The 15,951-nt window shown below is 42.6% G+C and overlaps 1 protein-coding gene and 1 pseudogene across 2 annotated transcripts; both read left to right on the top strand.

The window, feature by feature from the left end:
- Positions 1–2,887: 2,887 nt before the first annotated feature.
- LOC309516889 (olfactory receptor 11G2-like) lies at positions 2,888–3,825 on the top strand (annotated as a pseudogene). The gene has a single exon. The product of its transcript is annotated as an olfactory receptor 11G2-like (transcript).
- A 4,513-nt stretch (positions 3,826–8,338) lies between these two features.
- LOC309516891 (olfactory receptor 11G2-like) lies at positions 8,339–14,628 on the top strand (the record flags this gene model as incomplete). Its single annotated transcript, XM_082195846.1, has 2 exons — positions 8,339–8,526; positions 13,860–14,628. 2 exons carry the CDS (start codon positions 8,339–8,341, stop codon positions 14,626–14,628), a joined length of 957 nt encoding a protein of 318 aa, XP_082051972.1.
- Between the last annotated feature and the right edge of the window lie 1,323 nt (positions 14,629–15,951).

Below are 15,951 nucleotides of genomic sequence, written 5' to 3'. Positions count from 1 at the left end.
CCAAGTCGTTGATAAAGTTGTTGAATAAGACCGGGCCCAAGACAGAACCCTGTGGCACCCCACTAGTCACTCTTCTCCAGGATGAAGAGGAACCATTGATGAGCACCCTTTGGGTTCGGTCAGTCAGCCATGCCTCCCCTGTAAAGATGCAATACCATACTTGGGATACTTAACAATCCCTAAATATAGCAGGGTTTTCTCTCTGGTAAGGTTTAATGTTCTCCCTTCCAATTTATTAGATTTATTAGATGACCGATACAATAAAACCCCAATGAACAATGGATACTTCCCTTCTAGCACCACAAAGGTGGATTCTGTCATCCAAAATGCCCCATTACACAACCCCTCCCTGGCCACTCTTATGAATCGCTTTGTTTCAGGACTCCAAGAAGTCACTCACAAGGCAAGTGGCAATGTTATTGAATAAGACCATTGTTATCAGACCACTTATGATTCCTGTAGCTATTATTGTCATTGTGTGCTTTCAGTTGTATCAATATGCATTTTTATTTATGCTATTTATTATTAATGTTTTAAAATGTTATAATGGTGTCTTTACTGCAAATAAATAAAAAGAAGAAGAGTAATCTGATGGGTGCATTGTGTTGTGGAACAGGTTCTGTGGTGGAATTTGGAATTTGGAGCAAGTTCTAAAGCCCCCACTCTCTGCTTCCTGGAGCCTGAAGCAAAATGAGCTAAACGTGCAGTAATCAGTTGTGACCAAAGTGATCTGAAGCACTGATTTAGACCAAGCCTTTGCCCAAATAATCCCACAAAAATAAAGAATATATTTCATTCACAATATTAAAATAGTTTATATACCTCCCTTCATCAAGCAATCCCAGGACAGTTCACAGAATAAAATAAAAGATAAAACACAATTAGATAATTAAACCGAAACAATCTTCTTCGGCGATCACTCATAGCCGAGTAAGATTGTCTTCCATAAACACGGTTTTAACAATGAGTTTGTAAAACAATAACCACCTCCTTCCCACAGATACATTTAAAAGGCTGTAGGATATTAATCAGCCAAAGGCCTGGTTGAAGAAGAACGTTTTTGCCTGGTGCCTGAAAATATATTATGAAGGAGCCAGGTGTACATTCCTGGAGAGCCAATTCCACAAACAGGGAGCCACTACAGAAAAGGCCCATCCTTGTGTTGCCACCCTGTGGTGGACCTCACAAGAAGGCGGCACGTGAAGACTTCCCTTCCCTTCCCTGAACCTAAGCTTCATCAATGAACCAAAGCTTTACACACAGAGAACCCAAGTTGAAAAACAGGAGCAGAGTTTTGGCACAGGCTTTGCTCAGATTCTATATGTTGGCAATCTTATCAGTAAACAAGCTAGCAAGCTGCAATGAGTCAGACGCCCATCAACTTTGGGGGGCACATTTGCCCATCAAATATTTTGTTGTGGGAGCCGAAGACCCCTCAGCCCTTAGGAGTTGACTCCTATGCTCCAGGGCTTCAGCCAGGGTGTTCAGCCCTTTCCAGAGATGCCCTACCACTAACCTATGACCCTTCCCATTGGTTTATTTCTGAATATGATTTGGCCACATGGCACACCACCAAACTTCCTTAATAGTTTGTGAGTTCCTCCTTAGGTTCTTTTACTCTAAGTCAGGGGTCAGCAAACTTTTTCAGCAGGGGGCCGGTCCACTGTCCCTCAGACCTTGTGGGGGGGGGGGCAGACTATATTTTTTTAAAAAAATAATGAACGAATTCCTATGCCCCACAAATAACCCAGAGATGCATTTTAAATAAAAGGACACATTCTACTCATGTAAAAACATGCTGATTCCTGGACCGTCTGCGGGCCGGATTTAGAAGGCAATTGGGCTGGATCCGGCCCCCGGGCCTTAGTTTGCCTACCTATTCTCTAAGTGTTCCACAACCTTAACCATAGTAATACATAAAGGATTGTAATCAGTGACTTTTCTATTTCCTTTAGTTAGTGATCTTGTTTTATTTGTGACGCGTGTTTTGCTGCTTGTATTTTAAAATTTATCTCAATATAGAAATCCATTTTTAATTAAAAAAATTAAAAAGAATGAGAAGCACCTTCCAATAACCCAATTTGGAGGGTTTGGGATGTTAGTAAACTAAGATATTATAAATTATAAGGTCTTCAGCAATCTCTGAGGAGCTCTTGCTTTGAAGAAAAACAGAATTACCCTCGATAGGGCAATTCCCAAGAGTGCTTCCTTTCTTCAATTAAAACCTATGCAAATCTTTTCAAATAATGCTCTGAGCTTAGCATGGAACCCACAACTAAGATTTTCAGACACACCCTGCAGTGCAGTCCTTTATTTCTCAGTTACCAAAGCCAGTTCTGAGCAGGTGCAATGACAAAATTAAATATCCATGGACTCTAAATACTGAGACTTTATCTGCATCAGGTCTTTGGATGGTAGGATCAGCTTTCTGTGTGCTGTTGAGTTGAACGCTTTGTTGTCTTGGAGGACAATTTTTTTCTTGACCCAGATTCAAGTTGCTGTCATCTACTTGCCTGAAAGTTGCTATACATTCTTCAGAGATCCTCGATGTGAAGAGGTACTGAGACATTTCAAACACAGCAGTAGATGAAAAAGGGTTCCAAAGGAATAGATTTCTAAGGACTGATGTCAACCCACCCTGCCACCCTAACTATTGGCATAGAAACTTCTTTAACCCTCCCTTTCTCCACCCAGCACATTACTTCTACCTTACTGGTATTCTTCTTCTGCAAATTAACAGATACCAGTCCTTATCTCAGAAAAAGCTTAATGCTGAGGACAACTCATGCCACATCAACAGAGACTTCATCCATTCCAAACATTAGATTAACATTTTAACACTTGATAATTCGAGGCTAGCTTCCAGGCAGTTTTCTGGGTGATCCAGATGGAGCTGGCCAATGGGACGACGGTGCAGGAATTCATTCTGCTGGGCTTCCAAGTTGGACCACAGGGACGCCTGCTCCTTCTCATCTTCTTCACAGCAGTCTATACCCTCACGTTGGCTGAGAACTTCATCATCATCATGATAGTGGTTCATGATGCTCGCCTGGCTCACCTGCCCATGTACATCTTGCTGAGCAACTTCTCCTGGCTGGAGATGTGTTATGTGACGTCCACTGCACCACGGATGCTCTTTGACTTGTCCTTCCCAGGTGGGGTCATCTCCTTCCATGCTTGCTTCCTCCAGTTTTACATCTATTTCTCCCTTGGTACTTCTGAATGCCTGTTCCTTTCAGCCATGGCCTTGGACCGGTTTTTGGCCATCTGCCACCCACTGCGCTACCCACAAATTATGTCTCCAGATTTCTGCTATGTCCTGGTGGCTGCATGTTGGATTTTGGGCTTCCTGTGCTACATTGTACCAGTGTTTTTGATCTCCAGGTTGTCCTTCTGTGGCTCCAATATACTTGATCACTTTGTGTGTGACTCTGACCAACTCTTAGCTGTGGCCTGTCCTCCCCTTGGGTACCTCCCCCTCTTCTGCTTCATTGTCACCTCTTGTGTGATTATGTTCACCTTCCTTTTCATTGTGGTCTCCTATGCATGTGTAGTATTCACCCTGGCAAAAAGATCAAAGGAGAGCACTGGTATCAAGGGTTTTTCTACAGTATCTTCCCACCTAGCAGTGGTGGCATTCTTTTATGGATCTGTGGCGGCTCTGTATATAGGGCACAGTGGGAGAGTCACAGCGACAACACTAAAGTGATGACTCTATTTTATGCTTCTCTGGTTCCTATGCTCAACCCCCTCATCTACTGTCTAAGGAATAATCAGGTGAAAGAAGCATTGTTTCAGTTGTTGAGAACAAAGAGGGTGATGTAGGAAAGTGGAGGGGAAAGGGATGTATTTTATCTGGAATAAAAGTGGGAGGGTGGGTGACTTGCAAGGAATTGTTTTGGGATCAGATAGGCAATAAAGGATATACCAAGTGTGTACTTCAACATGTTTTATTGGTAGGTGAGAATATGAAGCAGAAAGCACAGAAAAGCAGATATAACATATCATCCTTTCAGTTGCTGGGAGATCATCTCGTGTGCAATGGTACAAAACTCCTGACAGTGAAGTTACATCCTCTCAAGTCCTTCCTATTCTCAAGGTCTGTCTGACAACTTCACTCAGCTTTATATACAGTTTCCGTGTCTTAAGATGAAGCTACCTAATCTTCTACCTTAATGGCTGCTAAGTGCAGAGCCAATGTGTGACTTTAAAGGACTGGCTGATAGCCAAGGAGAAAGCTGAATTTCCTGTGCTAACCCAAGGCACTTAAGGTAACTGGCAGCTGTTTAGTCCTATAATTCAGTGACCAGGAAGGAAAACCCACCACTGCTCTTCCTGGTCTTAACCAGAAACCCAGCAGCCCTTAATCATGAGCTAATACATTTCTATACCCTATTAACTCCTTAAAGGATACAGCCTAGAAGGATTTTAATATTAGTCACTAAGCAGCTTCATGCCCCTATATTGGTTCTACATAAGGCATCAAAGAAATAACTTGTTGGAAGCAATCCACCTCCTCATGATATCACTGCCCTTCTCTGAGTTTCCAGTACAGTGGGGCCAGCTCTGTTTTCTTTAGCTTTGATTATTCATTTAGCTTCCAACACTGCTGAATACATTTTTGTTCCAGCAGACTTTCGTAGATGAATAAATGAGTCTTTACCATTAGTTAGGATCCTCATCCTGTTTTAAATGTATTTGTTGTACTTCTTTTTTAATGTCTTTTAACTCTATTTAAATCACATTGAGATGGTGGTTTGAAAGATAAGTAATATATTAATTGTATTTAAATGACTAGCAACAACAATTTTATGGTCTTGCCTATAGGAAATCCACATTATGGATTTGGTGAAGTGTTGTAGCTCAGTGAATGAGTATTGACTGCATACATAAGGTTCCGGGTCCAATCAAAGGCATCTCCAGGCAACTGAGACAGACACTTGCCTGAAATCCAGGAGAGCTACTGCCAAACAATGTAAACAGTACTTTGTTAGGTGGAAGAATGACCTGACTCAGTATAAGGCAGCTGCCTATGTTTCTATTCCTGCTGTTGTGTAATTGAGGTGGGACTTGGATAATTTGTCTGTTGATTTATGCTGCATTTTACTTCATTCATTGTATCCTGTCCTGAGAACTTTGGCTGAAGGGCCATCTAAATAAAACAATGAAATTAAGAGTAATTCCCAGGGTTTGTTTATTCCACTTTTCTTTTTGCTAGTTGTTAATTTCCCAAGCCCTTCACTATTGAGTCCCTGGGCATCTCTCTGGGTGGGGTGGTTTCCTCCTGGGATTTTTGGATCTGTCTATTTAGTCTGCATTCTATCACTATGCTTAGAGGGGAGTTAAGGGAATCATGTGCCTGGGCCAAGGATAGGGGAAAGAGGGGAGAAGGGTTGTCACCCTTGTGATGGTACCAGTGATTGAAGGTATATGGGGGCTGGGGCAAGAGGGGACTAGTTATATCAAAAACCTAGTCCCTTCTTCTTTACCCACTATATCTCAGAATGTGGGGATGCTGGTCAGCTGACTCCCTAGTCAAGTATTGTTGCTTAATACCACGTCTGCCCAGAAGGAAATATCTATCCAAAATTTGATCATGGATGAGGGAGGTAACTTGGCCTCTACAACTGAGACCTGGTGGCCCTCTGCTACTCCTGCAGTGTCCACTCTTGTACTAAATGCAGCACCAACCACCTGATATCATACATAGCAATTCCATCTCCCTCACTATGAGAGTAATTTGCACAGTGTCTGGGTTTGAGGGATTGTTTGCAATTGTGTTGGGCCAGAGAGACAGATTGAGGCTGTTATTTGCCTTCCATTCACTCCACAGTACTATAACCTCCCTAACTGTGCTGACAGAGGTGGTCTTAGATGCTGTGTTGGATAACCCAATCACAGTAGTGTTGAGGGACCTCAATATCTTTGCTGAGGCTGCCTCAAATGTGCAGTCTCATGACTTCATGGCCTCTGTGACAAATATGGGGCTGTTTCAGAACTTCTCTGGTCCAACACATGCTGCTGCACAAACCCTTGACGTTGTATTTGCCACAAAGTGGGGTTGGGGGATATATTCCCTGCTGAGCTTTGGGCTGAACATGTCTACTTTGTGCTGTAGGAGTGGATCGACTCCTGAATCCTTTGAAGGACTTTTCATATGACATGGCTGGTGCTCCTATTGGGGCTCCTTTCACACTGTAGCTTGGTGACATGGATCAAACCATGGACCCTGTAGCTCCTGAGTGCCCTCATCATTGCTGTGGAGTGGAGCAAGTTGATCTCTTTGGTAGTCTTGTGACCTGATTACACATGAGATGAAACAGAAGGGTTGACAGGCAGAGTGCAGGTAGCATACATCTCAGCCTATATCTGACTGAACATATATGAAGTCACATTACTGTGCCTTTCACATGGATGGGACATCAGCAAAGAAAGTATCTGTCCACCACTACTTGTTTTCCACAAGTCTTGTAGTTTGTTAAGGGTGCTAGGAATTATAGCTCTGGGAAGTGTTAATTATGGTTCCCAGATTCTGTGGGGGAAGCCATGATTATTAAATTTCCATAGAATTTCTGTAAAATGTATGGTAGGGCGGAACTTAGAGTTCCCAGGGAGAGATCACTCAGAGTTCCCAGGGAGAGCAGCTCCTGACTTCTGGAATTCCCTCCCCACAGAGCTGCATTTGGTGAATGCTGAAGAGACACCTACTTACCCTGGTTTCACTAGACTCACCCTTTTGCTTTGATTCCAATTTGGTGTAACTGTGTATACAATGTTAAATGGTTGTAAGCCACCCTGGGATTGGCTGGTGAATGCAGGATAATAAATTTGATGATGATGATGATGATATTCTGAATCAGACCTTTAGTTCACCTATCTCGGTATTCTCAAAAATACTTGACAGGGGCTCTTCAGAGCTTCAGCCAAGGGTCTTCAGCCCTGTCTGAAGGTGCCAGGGACGGAACCAGGAACCCTTTGCATTCAAACATGTACTCTACCACTGAGCCTTGCCCCTTCACCTAAAACCCCCCAAAAACATTTGTTTTCAGACTATGATCTGGCTACATAACTTACACAACCAAACATCCTCAATAGTTTGCAAATCCCTCCTTAGACTGCTTTACTCTAATCGTCCCTCAGATTTCCACACAATTCTCTAAGGAGTCTAATCGGTGACTTTTCTATTTCCCTTAACCAGTGGTCTTGTTTTATTTGTTGTTTGTGTTCTACACTTTTTGCTGTCTGTATTTTAAGCTTTATTTAAAAATAGAAATCCATTTTTACTTAAGAAAAAAAAGAAAAAGAGAGCAAATACCAGTAGTATTCCCAATTCATCCAATGTGGAGGGTTCAGCACGTAAGTAAACAAAGCTACTATACATTACAAGTTCTTCAGAAATCCCCAAGGAGACCTTGTTTTGAAGGGAAACAGAATTAGCCTTGATAGGCAAGTTCCCAAGAGTCCTTCCTTTCTTGAATGAAAACTTCAGCAAACCTTTAAGATAAATGCAGTCTTTTCTTTCTCAACTACCAAAGCCAGCCCTGAGCTAAAGGAATGACAGAATGAAGTATCTGAGCACCATGAATACTGGGACTTTATCTGCACCAGGTCTTTGGTTTGTTGGAGGAGGTTTCTGTGTGCTATTAAGGTATAGAAACATTGGGTTATTCCCAAACCAAGCAGGGGTGTGGTGGGAATTTTAGAAGGCTAGGTTTTTGAAGATGCAACCCGTGACAATTCTAGTACTTTTGATGCTTCAGAGGACAAAGACAGCTGAAACAAATTCATATTGTTATATTCTACTTGCTTAACATACCATAAACAATGTTTGGGCAGAAAGAAGGCTGGGAGATTTTGGGTCAGTTTCACGTTGACCATCAGTTAGTGTTGATTACTAGGAGGTTTGTTAAGAATACTGGACCTGACTACTGATTCAGAAAGTTATTTATATTCTCAAGCAAAACTGCATTCTCAGGAGTGCCTGAAAGCCACTGTATAATTGTCCAGAGATCCTCAATGTGAACTTTGCCTGCTATATTTAAAGCATATTAGTAGATTAAAAATGAATCTAAAGCAAAAAAGGATTCTAAAGCCAGCCCACCCCTGCCACCTCAATGTTTAAAGCATATTAGTAGATTTAAAAAGGATTTTAAATGAATACGTCACTCAGAACTGAAGTCAGACCACCCCTGCCACCTCAATTATTGGTAAACAAACTTGGTTAACATTCCCTTCCTCCACCGAGCACAAAGGCTTTCTCCATTCCAAACATTAAATAACCTTAGTTTACCACTGAAAATGCAAGACTAGCCTCCAGGCGGTTTTGTGTGTGATCCAGATGGAGCTGGTCAATGAGACCGTGGTGCAGGAATTCATTTTGCTGGGCTTCCAAGTTGGACCACAGGGACGCCTGCTCCTTCTCATCTTCTTAACAGCAGTCTACACCCTCACGTTGGCTGAGAACTTCATCATCATCATGATAGTGGTTCATGATGCTCGCCTGGCTCGCCTGCCCATGTACATCTTGTGGGATGTAAACACAGGGCAGGCAGCCATCTCTCTCTCTCTGCCATCACCTTTCGAAGAAGCAGGATGCCCTCTTGGCTCTCAGCCAAGAGAGGAGAGGGCTATCTTCCTATAAGATAGATTCTAAGTGTATTTTACCTTTTTAAGCCTGTCTGCCGTCTGGGATCATATTGTGAACAGATCGTGAGTAAACTCTTTTATACTTTTATAAAGACTGTGTTGTGTCTTGTATTTTAAGAGGGAACAAAGGGGAAATTACCAGAGTAATTATTATAGAGGTTCTAGCAAACCTGTGCACACGTTACCGTTGCGAACTTAAAGGGGAATGTCTATAAACTCTGCTGATATTTTGGGAACTTGTTAGCACAAGTTGGACAAGGATATAATTAGTCAATATATCCTCTCCTGCACACCAGAACATTCCCACAAAGGGTTAGTGGGCCCAGTATTGCATATTTCTGCGTATTTTTGAAGGATTGCATTGGATTGTGATTTTGAGTTGAGTAGTATTTTTCTGAGTTAACTTCCTGGTAAGCACATGGTCCTTTGTTCCATTGTGCAGTGGGGATTAAGCAACCCCCCCCCTTCCCTCAGAGTTCACAGTGACCCAAGGCAGTGAAGAATTGTTTTGTATTTTGAGATTTTGATTTTAAAATTTTGAGAGATTTTGAAATTTTGAAGAATTTTCAAATTTTGGATTTTAAGATGGCTAGAGCAGCTTTTGATAGTGATGCAAAGCTAGGAATGCCTGTGCTGAATGAGTACAATTTCATACACTGGAAGCAGCGCTTGATAGCATGTTTAGATTATAAGCATATTTTGGAAGCTTTAAAGCCTCAGCCTACAGGATCGTCTGAGGAAGATTTAGCCAAGATAAGTGCTTGGAAACGCATGAACAGCGAAGCTAGACACATAATTTTGAGTGGACTTCGTGATGAGCAGCTATCATTAATAAATAGTACAGATGATGCATCTCAAATCTTAAGAGATATTGAGCGCGTGTATGGAGAATCTAGCATAAACAGCTTCAGAAACTTGGTGTGTAAATTAACCAGATTGAGGATGAATTCAAAAGAGGAATTCACAGAGCACATCAACAAGTTTACTGAGATTATTCAAAGAATTGATCTGACTCCCAAAGCTTTTGATGAGGATACAAAGATAGCATTTTTGTTATCATCACTTGGACCACGCTTTGGCGCATTTGTAAGTTTGATGGATCATAGACAAGGTCTGACTTTTAAAGACTTGATTGGTTATCTAAAAGAAGAATGCAGAGATAGAGCTGAATCTCCAGTGAGAAATGCTAGAAGCAAGGACAGCAGTTATGCATCTAGGCAATGTACAAAGTCCAAAGAGATGCCTAAGAAAGTGATTTGCTTCAATTGTAACAAAGAAGGACACATTGCAAAGAACTGCAGAGCTCCTAAAGCGAAGAAACCCCACCCCTTTCAGCCAAAAGGGGAAAAGAAGGGGAAATGTGAATGCACATGGTTATTGCAAGAAAGGAATTTAGCTGTCCAGAATCGTGAAAGTAAACGTAATAAATGGATTTTAGATTCAGGTGCCAGTTCGCATTTTTCATATAAAAAGGACTATTTTAATGAGATTAATGAAATAAATGATGAAGAAGGATCTGAAATTGAGATTGCAAATGGCAACATTGTTAAAGCAAAAGGTGCAGGTTCCATGAGCCTGAAATGCAATATAAACAATGAATGCATTGAGAACACAATCTCTAGAGTTTTGTACGTTCCAGAGCTGAGCTGCAACTTAATCAGCGTGTCCACTTTGGATAAGAAAGGTTTCCAGATCACATTTGGAAATGGAGAATGTAAAGTGACTAGAAATGGCAAAGTGTTTGCTCAAGCAAAGCTAATAAATGGTGTATATGAGCTTGATCTTTCAGAGAACCAGTCTGCAAAAGTGGCACATTCCAGCCAGAAGGATGAAGCAGATCTGGACTTATGGCACAGAAGGCTAGGACACAGGGACGCCAGCGTCATTCTGGATCTACAGAAAAGAAATCTTGTAAGAGGTTTGCAGGTAAAGCAGAGCAACAAAGCTCCAGCAAAGTGCATAAGCTGTATTACTGAGAAGGCTATAAAACCTTCATTTCCACGTTGTGCAGAACAAAGAAGCAACAAAGTGCTTGACATCGTGCACACTGACATATGTGGACCCATGAATGTTCCCTCACTGGGAAAGAATAGATATATTTTAATATTTCTGGATGACTTTTCAAGATTTTGTGTTGTATATTTCCTCAAAGAGAAGAGTGAGACAGTGGAGAAGCTCCAGGAATACATTGCCATGGTCAAGAATAAATTCCAGAGAGCTCCAGCTGTGTTAATGAGCGACAATGGAGGTGAGTACTGCTCAAATGAAATGCAGGCTCTCCTGGCCAAAGAAGGAATTGCACACGTAACCACAATTCCTTACACACCACAGCAGAATGCCATAGCTGAGAGAAAGTTTAGGTCCATTATGGACATGACAAGGTGCATGCTAAAGGATGCACGTTTGCCACAAAAGCTGTGGGCTGAAGGAGTGTATACGTCGGTCTATTTGCAGAATAGACTGCCAACTAAAGGAGCAGAGCGCACACCATTTGAACTTTGGCATGGGAAAGCTCCCAATCTGTCGCACATACGTGTGTTTGGAAGTCCGTGTTACTTCCACGTGCCCAAGGAACACAGACACAAGCTTGACTCCAGGGCAAAAGCAGGTATCCTTGTGGGATATGCTTCTGGAGGCAAAGGATACAGAATTATGGACTTACAAACTGGTAAGACAAATGCATACCATGCGGTTTATTTTGATGAATATGGAAAAGTAGACACTAAGAACACTGTTGTGGATTCTTCAGATGAGTCAGAAAGGACTCAAGAGTTTGTATATTTCCCTTTTGAGACCCAACAAAGTAATTATCTGCCTTCGAGTGTTACAGCGCCCCCTACAGGTGACGCACCAGAAGACGCAGAGGACCAGAACCCTGGCGGCACCAGAGACGAAGATGAGGACTCAGATGGGGACATGCCTGCGTTGGAGGAGGATGAGGAAGCTGATGCGGTCGCACAACCAGAGGTCAGGATCTCATCCAGAACCAACAAAGGTGTCCCACCAGTACGGTTGTCCTACTTTGCAGGGTCGGTGTTTCCACAGGAACCTTCCACTTGGGAAGAGATACAGGAGATGCCAGCTGCAGAAGCCAGTCTCTGGAGGAAGGCCGCGCAGGAGGAGATGGATGCACTGCATCAGAACAAGACCTGGACACTCACTGAGCTGCCTCCCGGTAAGAAGGCCATTGGCAGTAAATGGGTTTTCAAGGTTAAGAAGGGGTCAGAAGGAGAAGTGCAGCGCTACAAAGCTAGACTTGTAGCACAGGGATTTTCACAGCGTTTTGGTGAAGACTATGATGAAGTTTTTGCACCAACTGTGAGGTACAGCAGCGTAAGAATGCTTTTAAGCATTGCAGCCTCCAAGAAAATGAGAGTGAAACACATAGACATTGCTACCGCTTTTCTACATGGGCAGATTTCAGAGGAAATTTATATGAAACAGCCTAAAGGTTTTGTAAAACCACATGAGGCACATCTAGTGTGCAAACTGCAGAAAGGACTTTATGGACTTAAACAGGCTGCCAGAGCCTGGAACCAGAAGTTGCATAAAATGCTGACGCAACTTGGGTACAAGCAAGGCGATGCTGACAAGTGCTTGTACAGTAGGTCAAATAATGGACAATTCTCATATATCCTAGCATTTGTTGATGACCTGATTATTGCCACAGCAAGTGAGAAAGACTATACACAGATAGTAAAACACCTTAGCAAAGAGGTGGAGGTCAAGGAGCTAGGAGATGTCCAGTACTACCTCGGGATCCGGGTGGAAAGAGAAGAGGACGGCTCATTTCTTCTCAGCCAAAGACAGAAGATCCACGAGCTAGTTGAGCACATGCAGATGCAAGACGCACATCCAGTTGCTACACCGATGGCTACTGACTTCCTGAAGAATCAGCAGGATTCGAAGCAGTTGCCAGACAACAATGACTACAGGTCGGCGATTGGTAAACTTTTGTATTTAGTTACCACATGTAGACCTGACTTAGCTAATGCTGTGGGGATTCTTAGCAGAAAAGTGAATTCTCCCACTGAGCATGATTGGGCAGGTGTAAAGAGGGTGGTGCGATATTTGAAGGGTACCATGAATTGTAAATTAAGGTTACCAGCCGTCAGAGACCCTAAGTTGGTTGGGTATACTGATGCGGATTGGGCTGGGGATAATGCTGATTATAAATCAACAAGTGGTCATGTTTTCATGTTTGGGGATGGACCTGTTTCATGGGGCAGTTATAAACAGAGCTGTGTAGCATTATCTTCCACAGAATCAGAATACGTTGCAGCAACAGAAGCCTGCAGAGAGATCGCCTGGCTTGAGCAACTCATAAAGGACTTTGGGTTGGTGAGAAAAGGGCCTGTCAGCTTGCTAGAGGACAATCAAAGTTGCCTGAAGCTGACGCAGAGTGAGAAGTTCCTGGCCAGAACAAAACACATTGGGGTTAAATACCACTACATACGCCAGATGATCCAGGATGGACTTGTGGAACTATCCTACTGCAGCACCCAAGAGATGACTGCTGACATCCTGACGAAACCCCTACCAAGAGAGAGTTTCCAGAATCTACGTGTCAAGCTGGGACTCTGGGTGGTTGAATAAAGTTGTTTATGTTTTGTATATGTTGTATTGCCTGAGAAGGGGTATGTGGGATGTAAACACAGGAGCAGTCAATGACAACATTCCTAGAGTGTACATGTTAGAAACATGGGGAGCGATGTCTGTCCAGCAAGCAGGTAAACTTCCTGGGGACGGACTTCCTCCGCATGTGACCAGAGGTGGGTGTGGCCTCACCTGTGCAGGTAATGACAAAAGCACAGGGCAGGCAGCCATCTCTCTCTCTCTGCCATCACCTTTCGAAGAAGCAGGATGCCCTCTTGGCTCTCAGCCAAGAGAGGAGAGGGCTATCTTCCTATAAGATAGATTCTAAGTGTATTTTACCTTTTTAAGCCTGTCTGCCGTCTGGGATCATATTGTGAACAGATCGTGAGTAAACTCTTTTATACTTTTATAAAGACTGTGTTGTGTCTTGTATTTTAAGAGGGAACAAAGGGGAAATTACCAGAGTAATTATTATAGAGGTTCTAGCAAACCTGTGCACACGTTACCGTTGCGAACTTAAAGGGGAATGTCTATAAACTCTGCTGATATTTTGGGAACTTGTTAGCACAAGTTGGACAAGGATATAATTAGTCAATATATCCTCTCCTGCACCCCAGAACATTCCCACACATCTTGCTGAGCAACTTCTCCTGGCTGGAGATGTGTTATGTCACTTCCACTGCACCACGGATGCTCTTTGACTTGTCCTTCCCAGGTGGGGTCATCTCCTTCCATGCTTGCTTCCTCCAGTTTTACATCTATTTCTCCCTTGGTAGTTCTGAATGCCTGTTCCTCTCAGCCATGGCCTTGGACCGGGTTTTGGCCATCTGCCACCCACTGCGCTATCCACAAATTATGTCTCCAGATTTCTGCTATGTCCTGGTGGCTGCATGTTGGATTTTGGGCTTCCTGTGCTACATTGTACCAGTGTTTTTGATCTCCAGGTTGTCCTTCTGTGGCTCCAATATACTTGATCACTTTGTGTGTGACTCTGGTCAACTCCTTGCTGTGGCCTGTCCTCCACTGGGGCACCTCCCCCTCATCTGCTTCCTTGTCAGCTCTTCTGTGATTCTGGTTACTTTCCTGTTCATTGTGGTCTCCTATGCATGTGTAGTATTCACCCTGGTGAAAACATCTAATGAGAGCACTGGTATCAAGGGTTTTTCTACAGTGTCTTCCCACCTAGCAGTGGTGACACTCTTTTATGGATCTGTGGCAGCTATGTATATAGGGCACAGTGGAGAGAGTCACAATGACAACGCTAAAGTGATGGCTCTCTTCTATACTGCTTTTGCCCCTATGCTCAACCCCCTCATCTACTGTCTCAGGAATGATCAGGTGAAGGAAGCATTGTTCCGGTTATTGAGAAGAAAGAGGGTGATGTAGGAAAGTGGAGGGGAAATGGAGGTATTTTATCTGGAATTAAAGCCAAAGGTAGGAGGGTGGGCTTATTTAATTAACTTCCTTTAATTATCTCATGCGTACAATGTTTTGAGACTGCGGTATAGAATTCAATATATAAATTAACTGTAACAAGATGAAGAGCAATCATTTTATGGTCCATGTTATTTTATTACTACTACTTTGTTTGGGGGAAGGGTTCTAGCTTTTGCATGCAAAGGGATTCTGTCTTATTCATTGGCATCTCCATGTAGCTGGGAGAGACGCTTGCCTGAAATCTTGGAGAGCTGCTGCCAGTCAATGTGTTACACGGACCAATGATCTGACTTAGTCTAAGGAAGCTTTAAATGTTCCTATTTCTGCTACTGTGTAATTGAGGTGGGAGTTGGGTAAATTTATTATTGATTTATGCTGGGGTGGGTAGAAAGAGTAATCACTGCTATATTGGTGGAGGGCAGACTGCCATCTCCCTTGAAGGAAATGACAATGCATCTCTTTCTTAAGCAAATCCTGGATCCACCATTGTCACTTGAGTCCCAGGTACCACCAACAGCTAGAAGTGCCTATCTACCGCTCCATCTGGTTCATCAGGTCTGGGCCCTTTGGGGCAGAAATGACTTGGTCAGGATACTCCGTGCTTTGGTAATTTCTAAACTGGATTACAGCAACAAAGCACTAAAGTAGGGCTCCAAGAAACCAGAGGCCTTCCTTCTGGGCATTGTCGGCCAGAAGGTGTTAAAAAAGGACAGAACTTTTTTTCTGTATGCGACAACTGCAGCAAGAATTCTTATCGCCAAGCATTGGAAGACCCAAGATTTGCCCACACTGGAGGAGTGGCAGACGCAATTGATGAACTACATGGAACTGGCCGAGATGACTGCAAGAATCCGAGACCTGGGAGAAGAGGCAATGGAGGAGGACTGGAAAAAATTTAAAGACTATTTGCAAAAGCATTATAAGTTGTATGAAACATAAGACGTCGTATGATTTGGAACGTTAGCCCCAGCAATGAAATTTAATTATTTATGAAATTGCTAACATTTGTGAAAGAATCAAAGTTTAAATGGGTAAAAATAATATCATGTTATATTTTTAGAGTAAATGGAGAATAAGAGATTTAAACTTAAATTGCAACTGAAAATATAAAGAAACGCACGAAATAAGGGTATAATTTGCTGATGACTTTATTATCAAGAATGCATTATGCGGGAGATGTGGGGAAGTCCAATGGAAATCTGAAATAAGCTGTTGAAATGGATGTGATTTTCTGCTCTTTTTTCTTTTTCTTCTTCTATTCTACTTTTTCTT

The sequence above is a fragment of the Podarcis vaucheri genome, assembly GCF_965113315.1.
Source record: "Podarcis vaucheri genome assembly, chromosome: 13".
Taxonomy (NCBI): Eukaryota; Metazoa; Chordata; class Lepidosauria; order Squamata; family Lacertidae; genus Podarcis; species Podarcis vaucheri.
The sequence above is the reverse complement of the archived record's forward strand: the minus strand, read 5'-3'. Positions and strand labels throughout refer to the sequence as shown.